This window comes from Gadus chalcogrammus, chromosome 1, assembly GCF_026213295.1.
Source record: "Gadus chalcogrammus isolate NIFS_2021 chromosome 1, NIFS_Gcha_1.0, whole genome shotgun sequence".
Classification (NCBI taxonomy): domain Eukaryota; kingdom Metazoa; phylum Chordata; class Actinopteri; order Gadiformes; family Gadidae; genus Gadus; species Gadus chalcogrammus.
The window spans coordinates 16302770-16320614 of record NC_079412.1 but is presented as its reverse complement, the minus strand read 5'-3'; the positions used below and the strand labels follow the sequence as shown (position 1 = coordinate 16320614).

Sequence of the window (17845 nt, the reverse complement as noted above, 5' to 3'; positions counted from 1 at the left end):
GTATACTTAATTGTGAGAACAATATTGGTTAGCCCTTAAAAGAAATATGAAATATTCCGAGCACTTATATAAATGTTTAAAAATAAATAAAGGACGTGACAGTAGGGCTCTTACATGCCTCTACAGTTTCCAAAATATTATCACACTTTCAGTAAAAACGAGAGGGATACTGTTTTGAACAAATACCCTTATTGGTTGAAACATACAGAGAATAATGAATGAGTGAAAAAACCTATCCCAACTGTAGTCAATGTCACATAGCCTAGTGCCATCTCTGTGCCAAAAGTCAATGTCATACTTGAAACAATGGTTTGTTTCTGTCAGAACTACAATAACCATCACACCAGACTCGGATTGCCAACTTGTATCACTGTATTACTTTTTTTTTTGCAGTTTTATTTCTGACGAGGTAGAAAAAAGGGCAAATGGCAAAGAAGTAGATATGATTGTTTGAATGATTGGTTAGTCACAAGTTTGAGGAAATGCATTTACAGAAACAAACATAAGACACTATTCACATTAATTATTTCTGTTTTAGAATCTTGAATTATGATAATGCAACAACATTTAAATCTACATTTTTATACATAACTTTAAAAAAAGCTTAAGCACCTTCATGCACTGCAATATCGGAAAACTTCTTTGCTTTTAGCCCATACAGTGACAAGATATATAAAACTTCACTTAAAAAAACATGCACTCATTTTAATGAAACTACATGTACAAATATTAGTTTACATAAGTGCAGTAACAAACCATTGTTTTTAGTTGCTGTAGTACGTACAGTATAATTCAACATATGCTTAACACACCGATAGATTTGGGGCTCTGCCCCAGAAAATACTTTTTCTAATCTGAGACATTCCAATAAAGTACTTTAAGTACACTTAGTATGAGCAACTTAGTAACAATTTGAATAAAAAGTCAAAACAAATTTGATTTGAAAAAAAATGTGCAACACAATTCATTAAAAAACTAAAGACGGCTAAAAAAAAGGCGACGAATAAAAGAAAATTGGGTCCAACCCTTAAAGGATTAATACATTGGTGATTGCAAAAGAGCTGAGCGGCTGACACAACCACCACTCCACCAGGTGAATACACGTCTACAGCTCCAATCAAGGCACATCTTGATTGCACCCGAAACCATATATACCAAACGTAGCCAGGACAACAGCAGCTGAGAAGGAGTCTTGAATTGTCTTTTCCACTCGAGAAGCAGCAATAGCCGCAGAATGCTAAAACACATTTGGCCCTTAATTAATTACATTTTTTTCTCTGACTTCAAACTATAAAAATTGTATGGAATTATCACTTGGACCATCTTCATCTTTGCTATTTCTACAGGTTAATTAAGTAAGGTTGATTATTACATTATTTAATTTGATAGTGGCTGCTCAAAGAAAACATTCAAATAGGTTTGTTTTTTAACCTGATTTAGAAGTGGTCTTTGCAAACAATATTCCAGTGTGAATGAGTAAGCAACTTAAATTGAATGTTACAATATTACTGTTGTCCAAATTTAAATGTCTAACATTTTTGAACAAATAAGTAAACTAACAAGGTACACTGTTGTATGACATTTAAAATACCACGCCATGATCGGTGCAATGTGTGTGTAGGATGATGTGGCATCTAGTAGTGAGTTGGCATATTGCTGAATTACAGCCCCCTCCCCCCGCCTTTCAACCATATAATCAAAGCCACTCTGACCTGGACAGCATCCAGAAGCCAAGGGTCAAGTGATGAGGTTAGTATTTAGTCTGTACAACTATAGGTCTTATCTTACAAGTAAGACAGGGATTCCTATTTGTTATTGAAACAGTGTCCTCTGTAGTGCTGTTTGTTCTGGGCTAATGTAAAATCATGTCGGTGCAACAAGCCGGTCACCGTGGATTATGGGATTATACACTAATTATAAACTACTTATGAAAATTATATTCCACTTCTGCCAATTCCATTCTGCTAGATGCCACTGGATTCTACACACTGCACCTAATAGATAGATTGCATTGTCATGTGATGAATTATAATCACAATTATAATTTACATAAATCCCCTTCACCTAGGCTGCTGATACATTCTCACACCCGATCAATTCTTGGATGCTATAATCTCTAGAAGTCTGTGGTTGGGACTTTAGATTTTCCCCATGGCTAAACTTGTTTTCTATGCGACATGAGCTTAAACTCAGCTTGAAAGTTTTTTTTTTATAGTCTTTTACCATTATGACTTTCTTATGCCATTCATTTGACTCCATGATTAACGATTGCACATTTTAGAGATTAGATTCAGAAGCTACCCTAAAAACCATAATCATGTCCAGCATTAGAGAAGAATATGGCTTGAATAAGAGTAAAACAACCTGTAAAGGCTTATGCCAAAAGTTAAAGTCAATCAGGAATTGGTTTGAAGTACAGAAAAGACTTCAGTCTCTTCCATCAAGTCTGGAGTTTCACTGAACTCTGAAACATCCCAGACCCCTACCAGTGGTCCCGCTGGCTTACGCTGTGGTACCAGGGCTTTGAGCGCAGAGGAACTGCAACAGGATAGCACACTGAGGGCGACAGTCGACCAGAAACCTTAGGAGTAGTACATAAGTTCAGTTTACCCATCTCTGAAAAGACGTTTCAGCTGGGTGGAGGAATACTTATCATTCCAAAGAGCCAGAGTCCTGACTGTTGTACTCTGTGGTCTCCATCTTCAGGATGTATGGAATGATGCTGTCTATGGAGACATTCCCTATGAGTCCGGTAAAGAAGAGCTCCTCTGTGATGTTGGAGTTCATCAGGCGTAGGGCTGGAAGTCTCATCAGGATACGGGTCAACCTTAGAAGCCCAACCCCCACCAATAGTTAGGTTGGCCGCATATTCATCGCAAAAGTATTATTTAATGTACACAAAAATACACAATTCCTAAATTGTCTTGATGGGTTTGGATGTTTATTGTTGTTACACCCCAAAACCTAATACATCTTTGCTTGAACATTCAGTAGAAAGGCTTTTACATGATACAAATGTATCCATTGCAGGTATATACTAGGGCTGTCACCATTATTCTAAAATATGAATTTGAAATGTGAAATGAAAATGACATTCAAATGAGAAAATGTATACTTCAATGTGAAATAAAAGCCCCCCCGCGGTAAAGCAAACTACCGCGAGCAGCCTGGGCCGCTGCACTGCCTGTCGGATACGAGCAACAGAACTTAGTGGATGGCAAATTAATGTCTTTCCATCCCTGGATCCTCCTCAGGGAATATAGTACATGAACACAGATCGGCCCTGGGCATAACGCATAACAATAACAAGGCTTAGTTATTGTTCCACGTCGACACACTGAAGGGGGTTCACGGACCCATTACGTCCTTGCGGACCCTCCTTGCGTCCACAGCAAGGGCCTGCGAGCGCCTCCCAAAAAGTGTAACCTTGTATCGAGGCGACGCAGCAGCAAGGGCTGTGATAGGTCCACTAACGTGAACCCGACGCAGAAGCAAAACATGTTCACAACTGCATCGAAGCGACTGCTTGGTCATTGCGTTGCGTCAACGTGGAACCACAACGAATCCTTAAAGCCTGACAGTCACTGACAGCTTTAGGAGCTGCTTTAGGAGGAATATTCTAGTCATTGTGGGGAAATTTTATATACATCTAGTATATACATCTACCTGTACGTGTCCTCTGGATAGGTCTTCTGCACATAGTCCTGAAGCTCCATCAAGGCCTTCTCCTGGAACTTCTCGATCTGGATGCTGCACTCCAGGCCTGGGTGGTCTGGAACATCGAACACTTCAAGCAAACATCTCACCTGCCACTAACTACCTCCATAGAAACAAGATATGGGCCAAGATGCTGTTGTAGTCTATTACACTCACCTGGGCTGAATAACACTATGGCCTTCAGGTAGGCGTATTCAAAGTCGTCCGTCTCCACCTTTATCATGCTGTGACAGAACTCCTGCAACTTCCAGATGTGTTCCATCACCTCCTTCACTCTCTCCCCAGACACCTTGTCTGAGACGAACGCAAGGCCCAGTTTATTGTTTAACAACGCCCCGTTTGTTTAAAACAAGGTCCTTGGTATATGTTGCTTGGTGTGCTTAGAGGTACTAAAGTGATGTAATTGCCTTCTGCTTATGTGTGTTTGTCATGCTGCTCACTAGTGTGGTAGTCAGAGGGCCTTACCGTCCTGAATGCTTCCCTGAAGGTGGTTAATGATAGCAGCTAGGATGGTGGACAGGTTCATCACATTGGCACACTGAGCCATGCCCAGGGTGAACAGCTCATTCCAGCTGGCTCGCACCAAACTTGTGTTCATATCCTGGCTGAGAGGCACAGATAGAGAGGGAGAGAGAGAGTAGTGAGCATTGTGGGTGTGTGACTGAAGATAGATGAGAATAGACTGAAGTCCTGTAAAATGAACACAGAGGAGCTTGCGATACAACCAACCAGTCTCATTATATAATAAATAAAGTTGCCTTGCCTTACCAAATTGTCATAATGCCCAGATGAGTTCTTACCCCAGAGCTGAAAAAGCAGGGATGGAGCGCGCCCAATGCATGGACAGGAAGAGCAGGCGGGATGCTGACTCACAGATGTAGTGTACATTAAGATATTCCGGCATCGGGCACGGCATCGACAGCTTGATGAAAGTCAGCAGAGTCAGGAAGGGAAATTATGTCATCAGAGGAGAGCTAAGCTTGGAAAGCAGAAACTTGATATTGTCAAGTTATCTACCTTAAAGCCAACGTGGGTGCCTGTGAGCAGTGGCCCCTCCACCTCTATGAGCGGGGTCTCCTGGTCCCGACCGATGAGCTGGATGGTGGCTCCGGCAGCACACTGCACCTGACCTTCCTGGCTCTGGCCCTGCCCTGCATCTGGTGGGTTTAGGGCTTTGGCCAGGGTGTCAAAGGCACTGTACCCAATGAAACCAAACATACAGTGTTGATGATCATGTTGTTCCCTAACATGTGGATCAGGACCCCACCTGTGGTGGCCTTATACGCAGACGGGTTCATGGGAGATTGGTGTTTTGATTGAAGAATAATGTTACGGTTCCTCAGGTACTGACCGTGTTATCTCACTGGCGGAGTGCTCCTGCTGGAAGCCCTCTGAGGCATCATCGCCCCCGTTGAGGTTCTCATTCAGCGAGTCGCTCAGGTTGGCTAGCGAAGACACCACGTTGGCCAGCGTCCCCAAGTCCCCGTGACTAGACTCCAGCTTGGGATTGTAACAAGACGATGTCAGCAGGGATTTGAATGAATGCTTTGTTATACCTGGGGACCATACCTGGTCAATGGGTGTACCTCAGAGTCAGTGGACAGTAGCAATGTCCCATCTGTCTGGATGAAGGGCTGCTGGATGTTCACTAGCATTCCTTGCTCCAGAAGACTAGATCTACACGTCAATTAAAGAAAAAAGTAAAAAAACGTTGATCAGAACCGAGAGCTGACTACCAAAAATTAAATATAGTTCATATACAAAGTTCCTTTAGATGAGAACTCCCCTTACAGAGTACTACAAAGGTGAACTTCTACTTATATCCCCCATAATGCTCTGCTCTGAACCTCCACTGACCTGGAGCCTTCTGTCTCTGTGTCGGAAATGAAGGTTGGCGTGGCAATGATTGGACTGTTGAGGTTCTTGCGGACATAGATTTTTTGAGTGGAGGCCGCACAGTTGGAGTGCTTCTCTCTAGGGACCAGATCAATGGGTCTGCGTTCACTCTGCACAGCTGAGGGCACAGACATTTGAATTTAATAAACCTGTCTTGTGTACGATAACTTTATAAAGACTTGGTTAATGTTAACAACTCTGTAAGATGATTATAACTCCAAATCCGGCTTCCCCACTACTTTTCTGTATGGACTGCTGCCATAGCAACTAAAGAGTACGTGTTGGTTCTAGAAACATCCAGCTCACGAATGACAATAAGATGTTTGTTTGTAATGGTGCAACAGTGCCAACTCACACTCTGTCTTCATCCCCATCTCAAGGCACTTTCGAAGCCGACAAAACTGGCAGCGGTTGCGGTGGTGCTTATTGATGACGCAGTCCTGTTTGCTGCGGCAGCTGTAGGCCAGGCTCTTCCTCACGCTTCTCTTGAAGAATCCTTTACAGCCCTCACAACTGACGGCACCATAGTGACGCCCTGAGGAGGAATCAAATGGTAGATGAGCTGTGTCTTCGTGTGTGTGTGTGTGTGTGTGTGTGTGTGTGTGTGTGTGTGTGTGTGTGTGTGTGTGTGTGTGTGTGTGTGTGTGTGTGTGTGTGTGTGTGTGTGTGTGTGTGTGTGTGTGTGTGTGTGTCTCTCTCTCTCCAGGCTGTAGGTCAAGTACCTGAGGCCTTGTCTCTGCAGACCACACAGTATTCCACTGGCTGAGGCCGACTGAGATCCCCTGCCTGCCCAAGCAACCGCTCCATGGACATGGCATCAGTAACAATCTGAAGAGCATCCATGTCCAGTTGACTAGGTTAGTGTTGTTCAAGTAGCTACTGGTCAAACAATTGAGCCATTTTGGAAAACAGTGAATTGATAATGGAATACGACCGCATTTGTGTTTGCATATTTTAAATATTTTGCTTTGACAAAATAATAAAATAAAAGTGTGTTGAAGATAAAATAATGTTAAAATGAAATGAATTCATAATATCACATTTAGAGTAGTCCAAGGACAACATAAGTATAGTCTACAAATGCACTTAAATGAATTAAACAATATGCACCTGTATCCTGCCAGGCATCAAGTTGTCTGCGGCAGTAAAGATGAGCTGCTTGTTGTGGTTGCTGTCTGGCGAGGCCAGGATGACCTTGCCTGCCCCAGAGCCATCGGCTGTGGTCAGAAAGAACTGTTGCTTGGGGCCGCTGGACGGGTTCATAGCTGTGAGTATCTGGCTCTTCTGACCAGCCTGCTGGTCCGTTACAATCTGACAGCAGAGGAAAATTGCATTCTTTCATTCATTAAATCAATTACCGTATCAGCAACACCAACACAACCTCTTTTAAATGATAGTTATCTTGAATATGCCACAATTAGCTTCCTGTGTATTTTGTACTGCGCCGAGTACCTCGGGGTAACCTGAAAGTGCTTTCGAGACGGACTCATCATTTAATCTAAAAGACGTTTGGAAACATTCTCCATATTTGTGTATCAAACATGTGCAAACAAAAACAATACATAAAACAATTCTTCTGTAATATTTTGGCTGTATTTACCAAATTAATAAGCATACACTTGCCTGTGCCCCTGGTTCAGGTGCTATTTTCTGATGAGGATGCAGCTTCATGGTGACGTAGGTAAAGGGCTCTGCTTGAAGAAATAGCAAACACACATCAGCTGCAGTTTACTTTTCAACTCTAAGGAGAAGTTATTAATTAAAATAAAAGTATAACTAAAAATAGTCAATATTCATCTAATCCAGGACTCCGTTATAGCATGTGATGATATCAATTCAAACTAGGACCCAATACATGATATGTGATCATATTAATTTAATCCAGAGGTCCATAGATGCTATGTGATTATATGTACTGTCACATGGGGGATTCTTCCTTGTGTCATCAACGTCCCATCTAACCACTCCTGTTGCTGGGATGGCAGGGGTAAAAGGGTTGAATTCATATGCACACACGTCTGGCTGATGCGAGTTTGTTTAACACGCCGACCGCCTCCACCACACGGGAATAGATAGAATATGTAGTCTGAAGTGAAGGATAAAAGGCTTTCATTCAGTGTCATGTGTAAATAAAATCCTCTGAACGCATTTCGCTCGTTCCTATAAGAATGAAACGGAATGATGGAAATAGGGAATGCAATGCTGGGATCTGCACGTGTATTGCTAAAAAAGTCCACCAGAGTGGGGCTAGCAAGGAGCACAGCTAGCTATATAGCTAGCTAGTCACCTAGCTATGTTATTTTATTGTCCAGTAACTCAAAGCTCAGGTCGAAGGCAATTTAAATAGGATAGGACAGCTTACCTGTGAGTCACTAGGCTCGCTGATGAGTAATTCTCCCATTTTTATTAAATGTTTGTTTTGGTTTTCTCCTGTTAAAGGTCATAGTTCGTGACCCCTTAGCGCTAGCACTTTACAGTGTTTTTTATTTTTTATTTCCCTTTATAGCTCGCGCCCTGCGTGCCTCTCAACCACCAGCGCGTGGCGCCAGCCAGACAGCACTGACGTAATGTGGTCTGCTCGTTACTTCCACTGTTGACATTCTTCTTCTCTGACAGTATTATATACTAGCGGCTAGCCTTTCTCAAAATGTTGTTGAAGATTTTGAAGTTTGGCCCTTTATTTGCGGCATTTTATTGGATATTTCCGGTCCACCTAAAAATTGAAATAAATAATAATAATCTGACTAGGAAGAGATTCACGCATATCTCACCAGGGTTTACATCGGGCATACCACTTTCAAAGTGGGCCGACGCCACCGCTATCTTATTAAAATGTTTACATTTGGTTGTCTGACGCATAGATATATAGAACACTAGATGTCTCGTCCGCGCTGCTGGCCAATGGAGTCGAACGTCCGCACTGGCGGCGATCTTGCCACAGTCAGCTGCGAGCTGCTCACCCATAACATTGGGTTGGTAGTGGTAACCCAAAACCTCAGAGATGTAGTTATGACACTGCATACTTATGAATAATTATGTTAGGTTCTAAAAAAATATAGAACAACAAGATTATAACCGCGTTTATAACGTTTGTAAGAAACCAAACTGTTTGTTATTCCGTCAAGATTTCAGTGAGATACGAGTATTAGCGTTTGTGCAGATCGCTGACCACAGATTCCACCAGAAAGCTTGCCTGTGGTAAGACGGCCGCCTACGTGATGACGTTCTAGATGCCGCCGTACATCTAGTATTCTATATCTATGGTCTGACCGGCCCGTTAACACTGGGCCGAAATGGCCGGTAGATAATCATGTTTTTTTTAGACATAAATTAAATAAAAAAGCCTCATTCCTGGTGCTCAATGCCATGGTGATCATTGATCCGGTCAGTGATCCCTCTAATGGCCAACATCTGTTTTATTTCTGCTACATTTTTATGACTGGGGTTGGGTGTTGGATTAGTGCTTATGAATAATTTATGAATATCTTGGCAACGTAGGCCTATGTAAATAGGTCGTTCGTGAGTTTGTTACTTATAGTACAGAAATTAATATATAGGCCTAAATGCCTTCCTTGTGACAAGCCCGAACTGCTCGAAAATAATGTGCCAAATGACTTCTCTCTTATCTCACTCGACGGTTTTCTGACAGCCCTGGATAAGACCACACTTGAGAGATGCGCAGATAGTTGACACGCCCTTCAGACCGATTCTGCCAAATTTGCAAAAAAAACCCTGACTGATACGTTTGCTGCAGTCTAGTCCAAATTTGATTTCACTGATTTGATTCGAAAACAAAATATAATTTTCAGATCAGCGCTATAGGAGTATAAACCTCAATTGCCACTAATATCAGAGTCAGACACTATGCAACTCTTATTTAATATTTGATATACTTTAACCCTGGCTCAGGGTTAAAGGCCCACCATGCAACTTCGGGCATTTTTCGCTGTTTTCTTGGTTTTGGCACGCACATTTCTCTACACAGCGCCCCCTACAGCTTCGTAGTTGATATTTTACAGCAAGCTAGAAACATACAGGGCCCTCAACAAAACGGTCGAGAAAATGTTTTTACAGGGCTCACAACAAAATGGTTGAGCAAACACATTTGTACAGAGACTATCAACATCAAGAATACCACGAAGACAAAGTTCACCCAAGGGTACTTTCAATTTCAATTATGATTATACAGAGCTGGAAGTTGTGTATTTTTGTGTATGCAGTTCCTGAGTAGAAATTTGTACTTTGGATTAAGGAGCGGCCTTTGCTATCGGTATTTATTACTTACGGCAACAACCCTTGGTCCATAAAGATAACTATTCTCCTTTGTCCTTTTCAGCCTGTTGCAAACTTACCATTTAGACTTGATAAGGGCTCTGTTTTAAAGCCCTATTTGTACCACCAAGAGTGATTGGTTAGCCATTACAAGCCGTTATGGCTTGTATTCACCCTTTCCCGGGCCTTATAGCGACAACCCAAGTGGGAGTGCTCACTTAGATATCTGGATGGATCAGTCTACCCAGTGGACTGTTGCAAGTCATTTTTATCTTTATTGTCGGTACAGTGACGATAGAAACACGAGACAAGCACTGACAATTGCTAGGTTAACCCACACCTGTATACAAAAAGATAGCTAGGACAAGATGCTACACCATGCCAAGTAATATTTTTGGTGCCAGGATGTTACAATAAGTGTGAACATTAAGTGAAGCACATGCAAACATACAATAAGTGCGTAAGAGGCGTGTTTTTATAGGAAGGGAGGAGAAGGTGTTTGTGTGTGTGTGGAGGGGACTTGTTCCACCTATGTGGTGATAAAAAGGTTGGGACCTTAGGCCTCAAACAATATTTCCTATGTTCACAAAAACAAAATAATCCAACTTGGTATAATTGTATTCTTTGAATGAAGTTAATACATTTAAATTGTATGTTAAATCCTAAAAAAAATATTGATTTACTCCAACAATTGTTTCTCATTTAAGAAATATCTATCAGAAATAATTTGTTTTATCCAATCAAAAAGATAAAAATGTAAACAAACTATTGTTTCTCATTTCAGTCATAATATGCATCCGATATAATTTGTTTTATCCTATATAAAAGATATTAAATCAAAAAATATTCTCGTTAAAGAAAATTGTAATGAATGTAAATTATGAGTTTTAAAAATCTAAATAATTAATTTATTAACAAAGAAAATTCGGATATAAGGTTAATTATTTAATATATCGAACCCCCCCCCCCCAACATATGGACTGCATCAATAATTATCATCATATCAATATTTATTAGCCTCCTTCGCATTATTTCCCCACATCCATTCATCAAGGTCCGATTTTTAACTTCAACTCACTGTAACTTAGAGCTGACATTCCAACAAAATATGGATAATATTACAAAAAATATATCTATAACAGGGTTAGGGTTTATAGAGGGATCACAGGTGAAGGTGGTTTGGTTAATTAGGGGAGGTCAGGGCGGCAGCAGGTGAATGGGAAAACCAGGGGCGGACCATGACTCCGATGATTTAGGAGGCCCATTTACTCCTATTTCTGTTGCAGTGCATTGGTTGCTTCGGTGCTGTGATTGAAGTGGCTAACAAGTATACTAGCCGCTGATATTACCGGATATAGATACATGGCAAATCCGTCATTTATGGCCAACTGGAGTGTGTGTGCAAAGCAGGCAACGGAAATCCAGTTCACTCTGGTGGAACTGTTGGCGGCAACAATATGGTCCGTGTTGTCATGAACGCATGCAATAATTCGGTCTTCAAGACCCATTGATCTACAGCTTCATTCATTTTCTCAGCGTGGTTGTTAGCTGTATGCCGGCCTGGCAGGCTTTCTGTGAGCAGGACCGCTGAGTTCATTTTACAGTCATAACTGATGTGGCAGGTGATTGTGATGTACAGTAGCTCTCCGCTGTTAAAGCGGTCCAGCAGTCTGTGGTTAGAGCAACTCTTTCAGTTGTGCTCAATTCTTTTCACAGCTCTTGCTTCCGTTCTTCGTATTGAGTTTCTATCAGTCTGGTGATGGTATGTCGTGACGGAATGTGATATGCTGCCTGGTTCCAATAAGTTTATCAGTTTTCGAAAACCTTCGCCCTCAACAATACTTAAGGGCAGCATATCTATCTCAATGAACTTGCAGATCCCTTGGGTAATTGTCTCTGCTCGTTGTGGACGGATGGGGGAGTGGTATTTGCCGACGGCGCCAGACAATAATCTGATTGGCTGATGGATCCGTCGCAGTTACCTTTGAAATACACAGACCTGCAGGTGACCAAGTAGGCCTGTGGCATTTTATTTTTTTTATTTTTTATATTATATTGTTTGGTAAAATGTTTAACTGCTGCCACACAGCGAAATTCATTGCATTCAAAGTCTCACACTACGCAAAAGAACCTGCATTAGTTTAATCAATGAAAATGTACGTAATCGACAAAGTTCCTAACGATCAATCAATCGATTGTCGATCATTCATGCCCATCCCTACTTTACATACCAAGCAACCCTAAGATGTAGGATGATTGTAGCTCAATACCCGTGCAGCTGGCAAAGCTTTCCTCCTTCGGACGCTGTGGTAACCGTTGGTAATATTAAAACAGGAGAGAGGACTTCCTTTCTAATAACTGTGAGCTTCTACGACAGTATTGCAATGTTATAACAGCACATCAATAAGACTGTACACTAATCCGGCGTAACAGGAAGTAAAGCAGCACCGACATCGAATTTCCAGCCCACCTTTTGGGATGAAGGGTTATAAGTCCTTTTTCCATCAGATTTTCAAGCGAATTAACTCTTAAAGCGAATTAATATGTAGCGACATAAGAAGCGCCTAAACGGTTTTCCATCGACAGAATGATTATAGCGAATTAAAATTGTGTCACAATGCCCCGTGTTGAAGCGCATTTTTCTGACCCGCTAGATGATTTTCCATCAACAATGCGCATGCGCGACATTCTATATCGCTTCAGCCGTTTTCCATTACTTTTATGTCGCTAGAACTTTCCCAAAACCACCTCTGCAGAGCGAATTAACTTAGTGCGACAAAATCGGCGTTAGAGCGATATAACCCTTTTTCCATCACATATGTCGCACTAACTTTTGATGCGCATAATTTCAAGCGCATTATCTTTTTGATGGAAAAAGGACTATAGACTGCCTTACGAAAAATATGTCTAGTATTATTTAAACCAAGCACGGAACGGTTTGCCTGGATAAGCGGGTAGCAGCACACAATAGAGTGGCGAAGTCACGCCCCTTCCGGTAGAGCTCATGGGACCTATGAGATCGAAAAATATGAATGGGTGTCAATGGAGAGAAAATAATAATTTTCTGGTCCCAGTCTTTATATGCCCTGGATTACACATATGTTGTTTGTGGATTTAAAGGATAATTTTTCATGCAAAGAGTTCGACCGTTTATTGTGCAATTGTTCAGATAAAGGCTGTAGAGAAAACACAACGAGAAAGACTACACGGCTCGTATGTGACGTCACTCTCCCTGCGACTGGCGTGGAGAAGACCGACAATCTTCCCATCGGCCTAACTGAAACTCTGCACGTGCACCGACTTATAGTGGTTTTCACCTCTTTCGATGCTTTTATCCTCCCCATGGAAAAATCGGTGAAGTGGGGCAGAGAGATCGCCATCTCTGTGCCGAGTTCCAAGTGCGGGTTTGTGACGTATACCATATGCGTCGAGAGCAGCGAAGAGCTGTAGTTCACAAAGCGGCCTCACATAAAACCTAAAATTATCAAACTTCTTCACGAAAGTTTTTAGTTTTCTTTGCATGAAAAATTATCATTTAAATCCACAAACAACATATGTGTAATCCAGGGCATATAAAGACTGGGACCAGAAAATAATTATTTTCTCTCCATTGACACCCATTCATATTTTTCGATCTCATAGGTCCCATGAGCTCTACCGGAAGAGGCGTGACTTCGCCACTCTATATGGAGCTGGAATCTGAGGAATGTCCGTAGCCACTTAAGGAGGGCGGTACCTTTATTCAAAACAGATGTGAGCATTGCCAAACCTCATTAGAAAAGCGCAGCCGAAAACATTATAGGCGACGTGATGACAAATATAGCACGAACAGCATCGACGCAAAAACAAAGGGGATCGGGCATGACAAAAAGAAAATACTAGATACCCTCCTCCAGGCTGTGGGAGGACCCGGGCACCTATCACGCCTTGACTCAGGGACAGGGACTCAGAAGCAAAACTCAAAAGACGGCATTATGTTTCAACCAAAAACGCTTTACTAGAAAATGGTAACAAAAACGCTCTCATGGAGGATACAAAACTATAACAAAAGGTGCTCGCTAAGGAGGATACAAAACACAATTAAATGCAGTAGTATCTGCAAGTATCTGGGCACGAAAAACTAGCAAATACTGAGGCTTGACAATACCCAGGGGACGCAAGAGGAACTGACATTAGACAAAGGGAAACAAGGGCTATTTATAGATGAGGAGGGGAACACAGTTGAGACGAATCAGGGACCGGGGAGGCAATCACAGTGGAGGAAGTCAAGTGCCTGAAACGAGAGGGAAAAGGGAACTACAAAATAAAACAGGAAGTGAACGACAAGACATGAGTGATTTTAACTTGACATGAAAATACAAAAACAACTAACTTTGCGTCCTCTCGTACTGTGGAATACAGAGTCCCTATAGTGTCTGCAAACGTTATCATTAAAAAGGTTTCAATCGCTCCGGGTGTCAAGTTGGCACATGCCAGAGCATTGACACAATCTAACTTAAAATACCCCGTTATGGTTATGTCCGAAGAATGTATCTATCCCCGCTGGTACTAGAATATGTAATCAGGACAACTTGTTTCTAGGACAAATTCCCAAGATGATCATTATAGGTTTTGTGGATAACGAAGCATTCAAGGGAAGCTATACTCGGAATCCATTCAGATTCCGGCATTTCGGTACAGAATTTTTATCCCTGTACTACGAGGGGCAACCCTATTCTGCTACACCATAGTTTCTCAACGGGGGCTGTACCGCCCCCTGGGGGGCGTTCGCACAACCTAGGGGGGCGCTGGGAACGTGATTCCATTTTTGGGGGGGGATTTCAAACTTAAATCGCGTTTCCACCGGGGTTTCCACCGGGGACGTACGCGCCGCAGAACGGCTGCGAACTCTGCCCTGCGTCAATTTCCACCGGGCGCGTAACAGCAGCGTAGCGCTGCCTTGCGAGCCAGCCGTATTCACGCGAGATCACGAGATCACGCGATAATCCTAAACCTTATGTACTCACCTTCCACTCCCAAAACTACTGCAATTAAATTCCACGCTTTGTCCTTCCGGCCATTGTCCTTATAAAAAGGATGATTTGGTACATAAATGACTTCATGTTGCGGAACTTCGACAATAAGTCTCTCGTCGTCCATGTTGCCGACCCTCTGAGACCCCTTGATTGATTGACTGCTGACCTGGTGCCACCTGTCATGACGTAATAATGTTGATGTGAAGTTGTGATAATCATCAAAATCTTATAGACATTTATTTTGTACTCCAGGGTGACAATGAAGTGCAAAACAATGTGCCATTTCCTTTTTCTTTTATCAGTTTCAGTGTGGAGAAACTGTTCCCAAGAGGCTGAGCTTACAGGAAGGGTTACAGCAATCTCGCACAGTCTAAAGAGCGCAAAGGAAACTTCCCTGTTCACTGTTCTTTCCTCGTTTCATGACAGCTGCTATAAGAACAGCAAGTCACTTAAGAAATGAAATCACAGCTTCGACTCTTGCAGCAGGAGAAATCGTGGCTCTTTCTCCAAGATTAGTCGCTGAGCTCTCATTTACCGAGAAGCAGCAGCACAGTGTTGGGTTAGCCGCTCTAAGTTACCCGTGTAGAATCATAGTTATTTTAGTTCCGTAAAATCATAGTTATTTTATTTGGTCATCACGGGGGGGCCACAGGGGGGGTAAGCATGTCTAAAGGGGCACTGGCCCCTGTAGGCCCCCGTGTAGAATCGCCATTGATGGCCCGTGTTGTAGCAATGTTCACTACCATGATAAAAGCACCCTGCAAATTCGTAGGCTGTGTTTGTACTCGGGGTATATCCGTCTATAGGAAGAATGGTCCATATTGAACCTCACCATGATTGAGAGCATGGTGAATAAATCTCCACAATCCAAACCAAAACTCCAGGCACGTTGTCAGCCCGAAATCTAACCCAGAGTGCCCTCCATTTAAATAAATAAATTAGAATCAGTTAAGTTAATATCTATTGCTTAATAAGGGAACAAAATTGTGATTTAGCTTATGGCGCACTTATGAAAGCCCTTGCGCAATAATATGAATTTTAAGAACTGGGTTTTGGTGGTTCGGAACCAGTGGTTCCCCACATGCATAAGATACTGTAATAATTGCAAAGCAAACTATTTCGGTACACTCTTATTTATCACGTGAAGTCGGTAATACTTTTCCATCATTGTCAGTTTTGTTCTCCATCAACATCAACATACATTATCTTGATGCTGTGTCCCCATACAGGAAATAGGTGGAATAAAGATGTTTTTTATATTCAATTCATGTATTTGTTTATTTCCTTGTTCTTAAATTCCCAGTTGGTTTGTTTGCACTTCATGAAGACCAAAGCCTTACAGAAAGTGCAACGCACACCTACTCACTGTCAGTCAGTCAGTCAGTCAAACAGACAGACAGAAACAGACAGACAGACAGACAGACAGACAGACAGACAGACAGACACACGCGCGCGCGCGCACACACACACATACACACACACCATCAGAGGCGTTGCTGGGACTTACAGAGCATAGTGGGAGTGTCCACTGCTTAGAGAAATAGGGTCTGATTCTAACTGCGGTTATTGAAAGTGTGCTGTTGCTCATCATCCATCATGTATCTTGCTTTTTGACTTGACTGATGACCCGCGTTATAGTTTCAGGATCTAACAACCATAAACCATAAACACGGGGGGAGCCCCCGCCAGAATGCTCCAAATGACACATATGAAAAACACTCATGACTACACGCAACACACACACACACACACACACACACACACACACACACACACACACACACACACACACACACACACACACACACACACACACACACACACACACACACACACACACACACACACACACATCCGGCACAGCCACCAACACCCACTCCCACTGTTTAAAGATCTCCTATTATACTACTTTTCTGGTCTTAATTTCTTATTAATGACTCCTATAGAGCAACCTGACACGAATCACAGCACAAAAAACGATGTAGATTTCCGGGAAAGTCTTCGTCTCATCTGGGCGCTTTCAGCATCCTCTGTCAACACTCGGCTTAAGTCCTTCCCCGCCCCCACGCCCCCATCCTGCCAACCCCACACTGTGATTGGTTACCTTCCGGAAGAGCATGTTGCAGCATTACCATACATGGAAAATCTGGATTGTTCTACGTTGATAAATCCCGGAAATTTGAACAAGTGAATCGCGACTGGCGTTCCTAGTGTTTAGCGCTCTTCACAGCCACCCCAGACGGTCAGCAGGGAATACATCTAAATGCATAGTACGTCATTATTTGACACATGACTATAAATCATTATAACAACGTTCATAGGTCATAAAAGTCGAAAAAGCATAATAGGTGCTCTTTAACCACTCACTGACCACCAAACTTCTTGTAACTTGTAAACTATTACGTAGCCTATTTTAGTACCCTCGTAGTTCCTTATCGTGAATGTGACATCTTACGTTGTGGGTCGCCTATAAAATGTAACATCGCTTTCTGTGACAAGTTACTCATCTTGTGATGATATGATATAAACACTGCTATAAACTATAACCTCTTTTCGTCAAAAGAAGAAATCTTTCATATCGCTTTCTGTGATAAGTTGCTCATCTTGTGACGATATTATATAAACATTGCTTTAGCGCGGAGAGGGGCTGCGATTCGGACGGGGATTCAATTTTCGGCTCAACAAGTGCCGAAAATGGTACAGGTGTCAGGCTCGGACGTCGCACTCGTCCAGTGGTGTACCTCTCTGGCCAATCATTGGCCAGCAGCCTGTTTACGTCACACAAAAGTACCAGTTCAGCTCACATATGGGACCTCGACGGAAGTGAGACTCAAAAGGTACTAGGTATACCAGGTACCAGATTTGGCAATAGAAACGCAAAAAAAAGGCGGGCAGAGTCGAGGCGAGTTGAGCTGGTACTGTTGGTGGGAAAGCGGCATTAGCCT

The 17845-nt window shown here is 42.4% G+C and overlaps 1 protein-coding gene across 2 annotated transcripts; it reads right to left on the bottom strand.

Annotated features, from left to right (window-relative positions):
• Positions 1–54: 54 nt before the first annotated feature.
• Positions 55–8860, bottom strand: LOC130384249 (nuclear receptor subfamily 2 group C member 2-like). Of its 2 annotated transcripts, XM_056592360.1 has the most exons (14): positions 7976–8855; positions 7237–7304; positions 6724–6924; positions 6336–6441; positions 5969–6148; positions 5575–5731; positions 5304–5394; positions 5069–5217; positions 4735–4912; positions 4518–4639; positions 4183–4322; positions 3874–4011; positions 3667–3772; positions 55–2827 (listed from the first exon to the last, which is right to left on the bottom strand). In XM_056592360.1, the coding sequence occupies exons 2-14, from the start codon at positions 7282–7284 to the stop codon at positions 2653–2655; spliced, it is 1791 nt and encodes a 596-aa protein (XP_056448335.1). In that variant the 5' UTR covers positions 7285–7304; positions 7976–8855; the 3' UTR covers positions 55–2652. The 2 variants fall into 2 exon arrangements, with proteins under 2 accessions (XP_056448335.1, XP_056448343.1); XM_056592368.1 differs by lacking the exon at positions 55–2827 and having other exon boundaries at positions 3685–3772; positions 3874–4006; positions 7976–8860.
• Between the last annotated feature and the right edge of the window lie 8985 nt (positions 8861–17845).

Bases quoted from the DNA above. Each gene is read 5' to 3' on its own strand.
- LOC130384249 (XM_056592360.1), bottom strand. From the start codon at position 7,284: ATGAAGCTGCATCCTCATCAGAAAATAGCACCTGAACCAGGGGCACAG. The intron at 5,732-5,968 runs GTGAGTTGGCAC...CTGTGCCCTCAG, and splicing joins GATGGGGATGAAGACAGAGT to CTGTGCAGAGTGAACGCAGA. The intron at 5,395-5,574 runs GTCAGTGGAGGT...ATTGACGTGTAG, and splicing joins ACAGAGACAGAAGGCTCCAG to ATCTAGTCTTCTGGAGCAAG.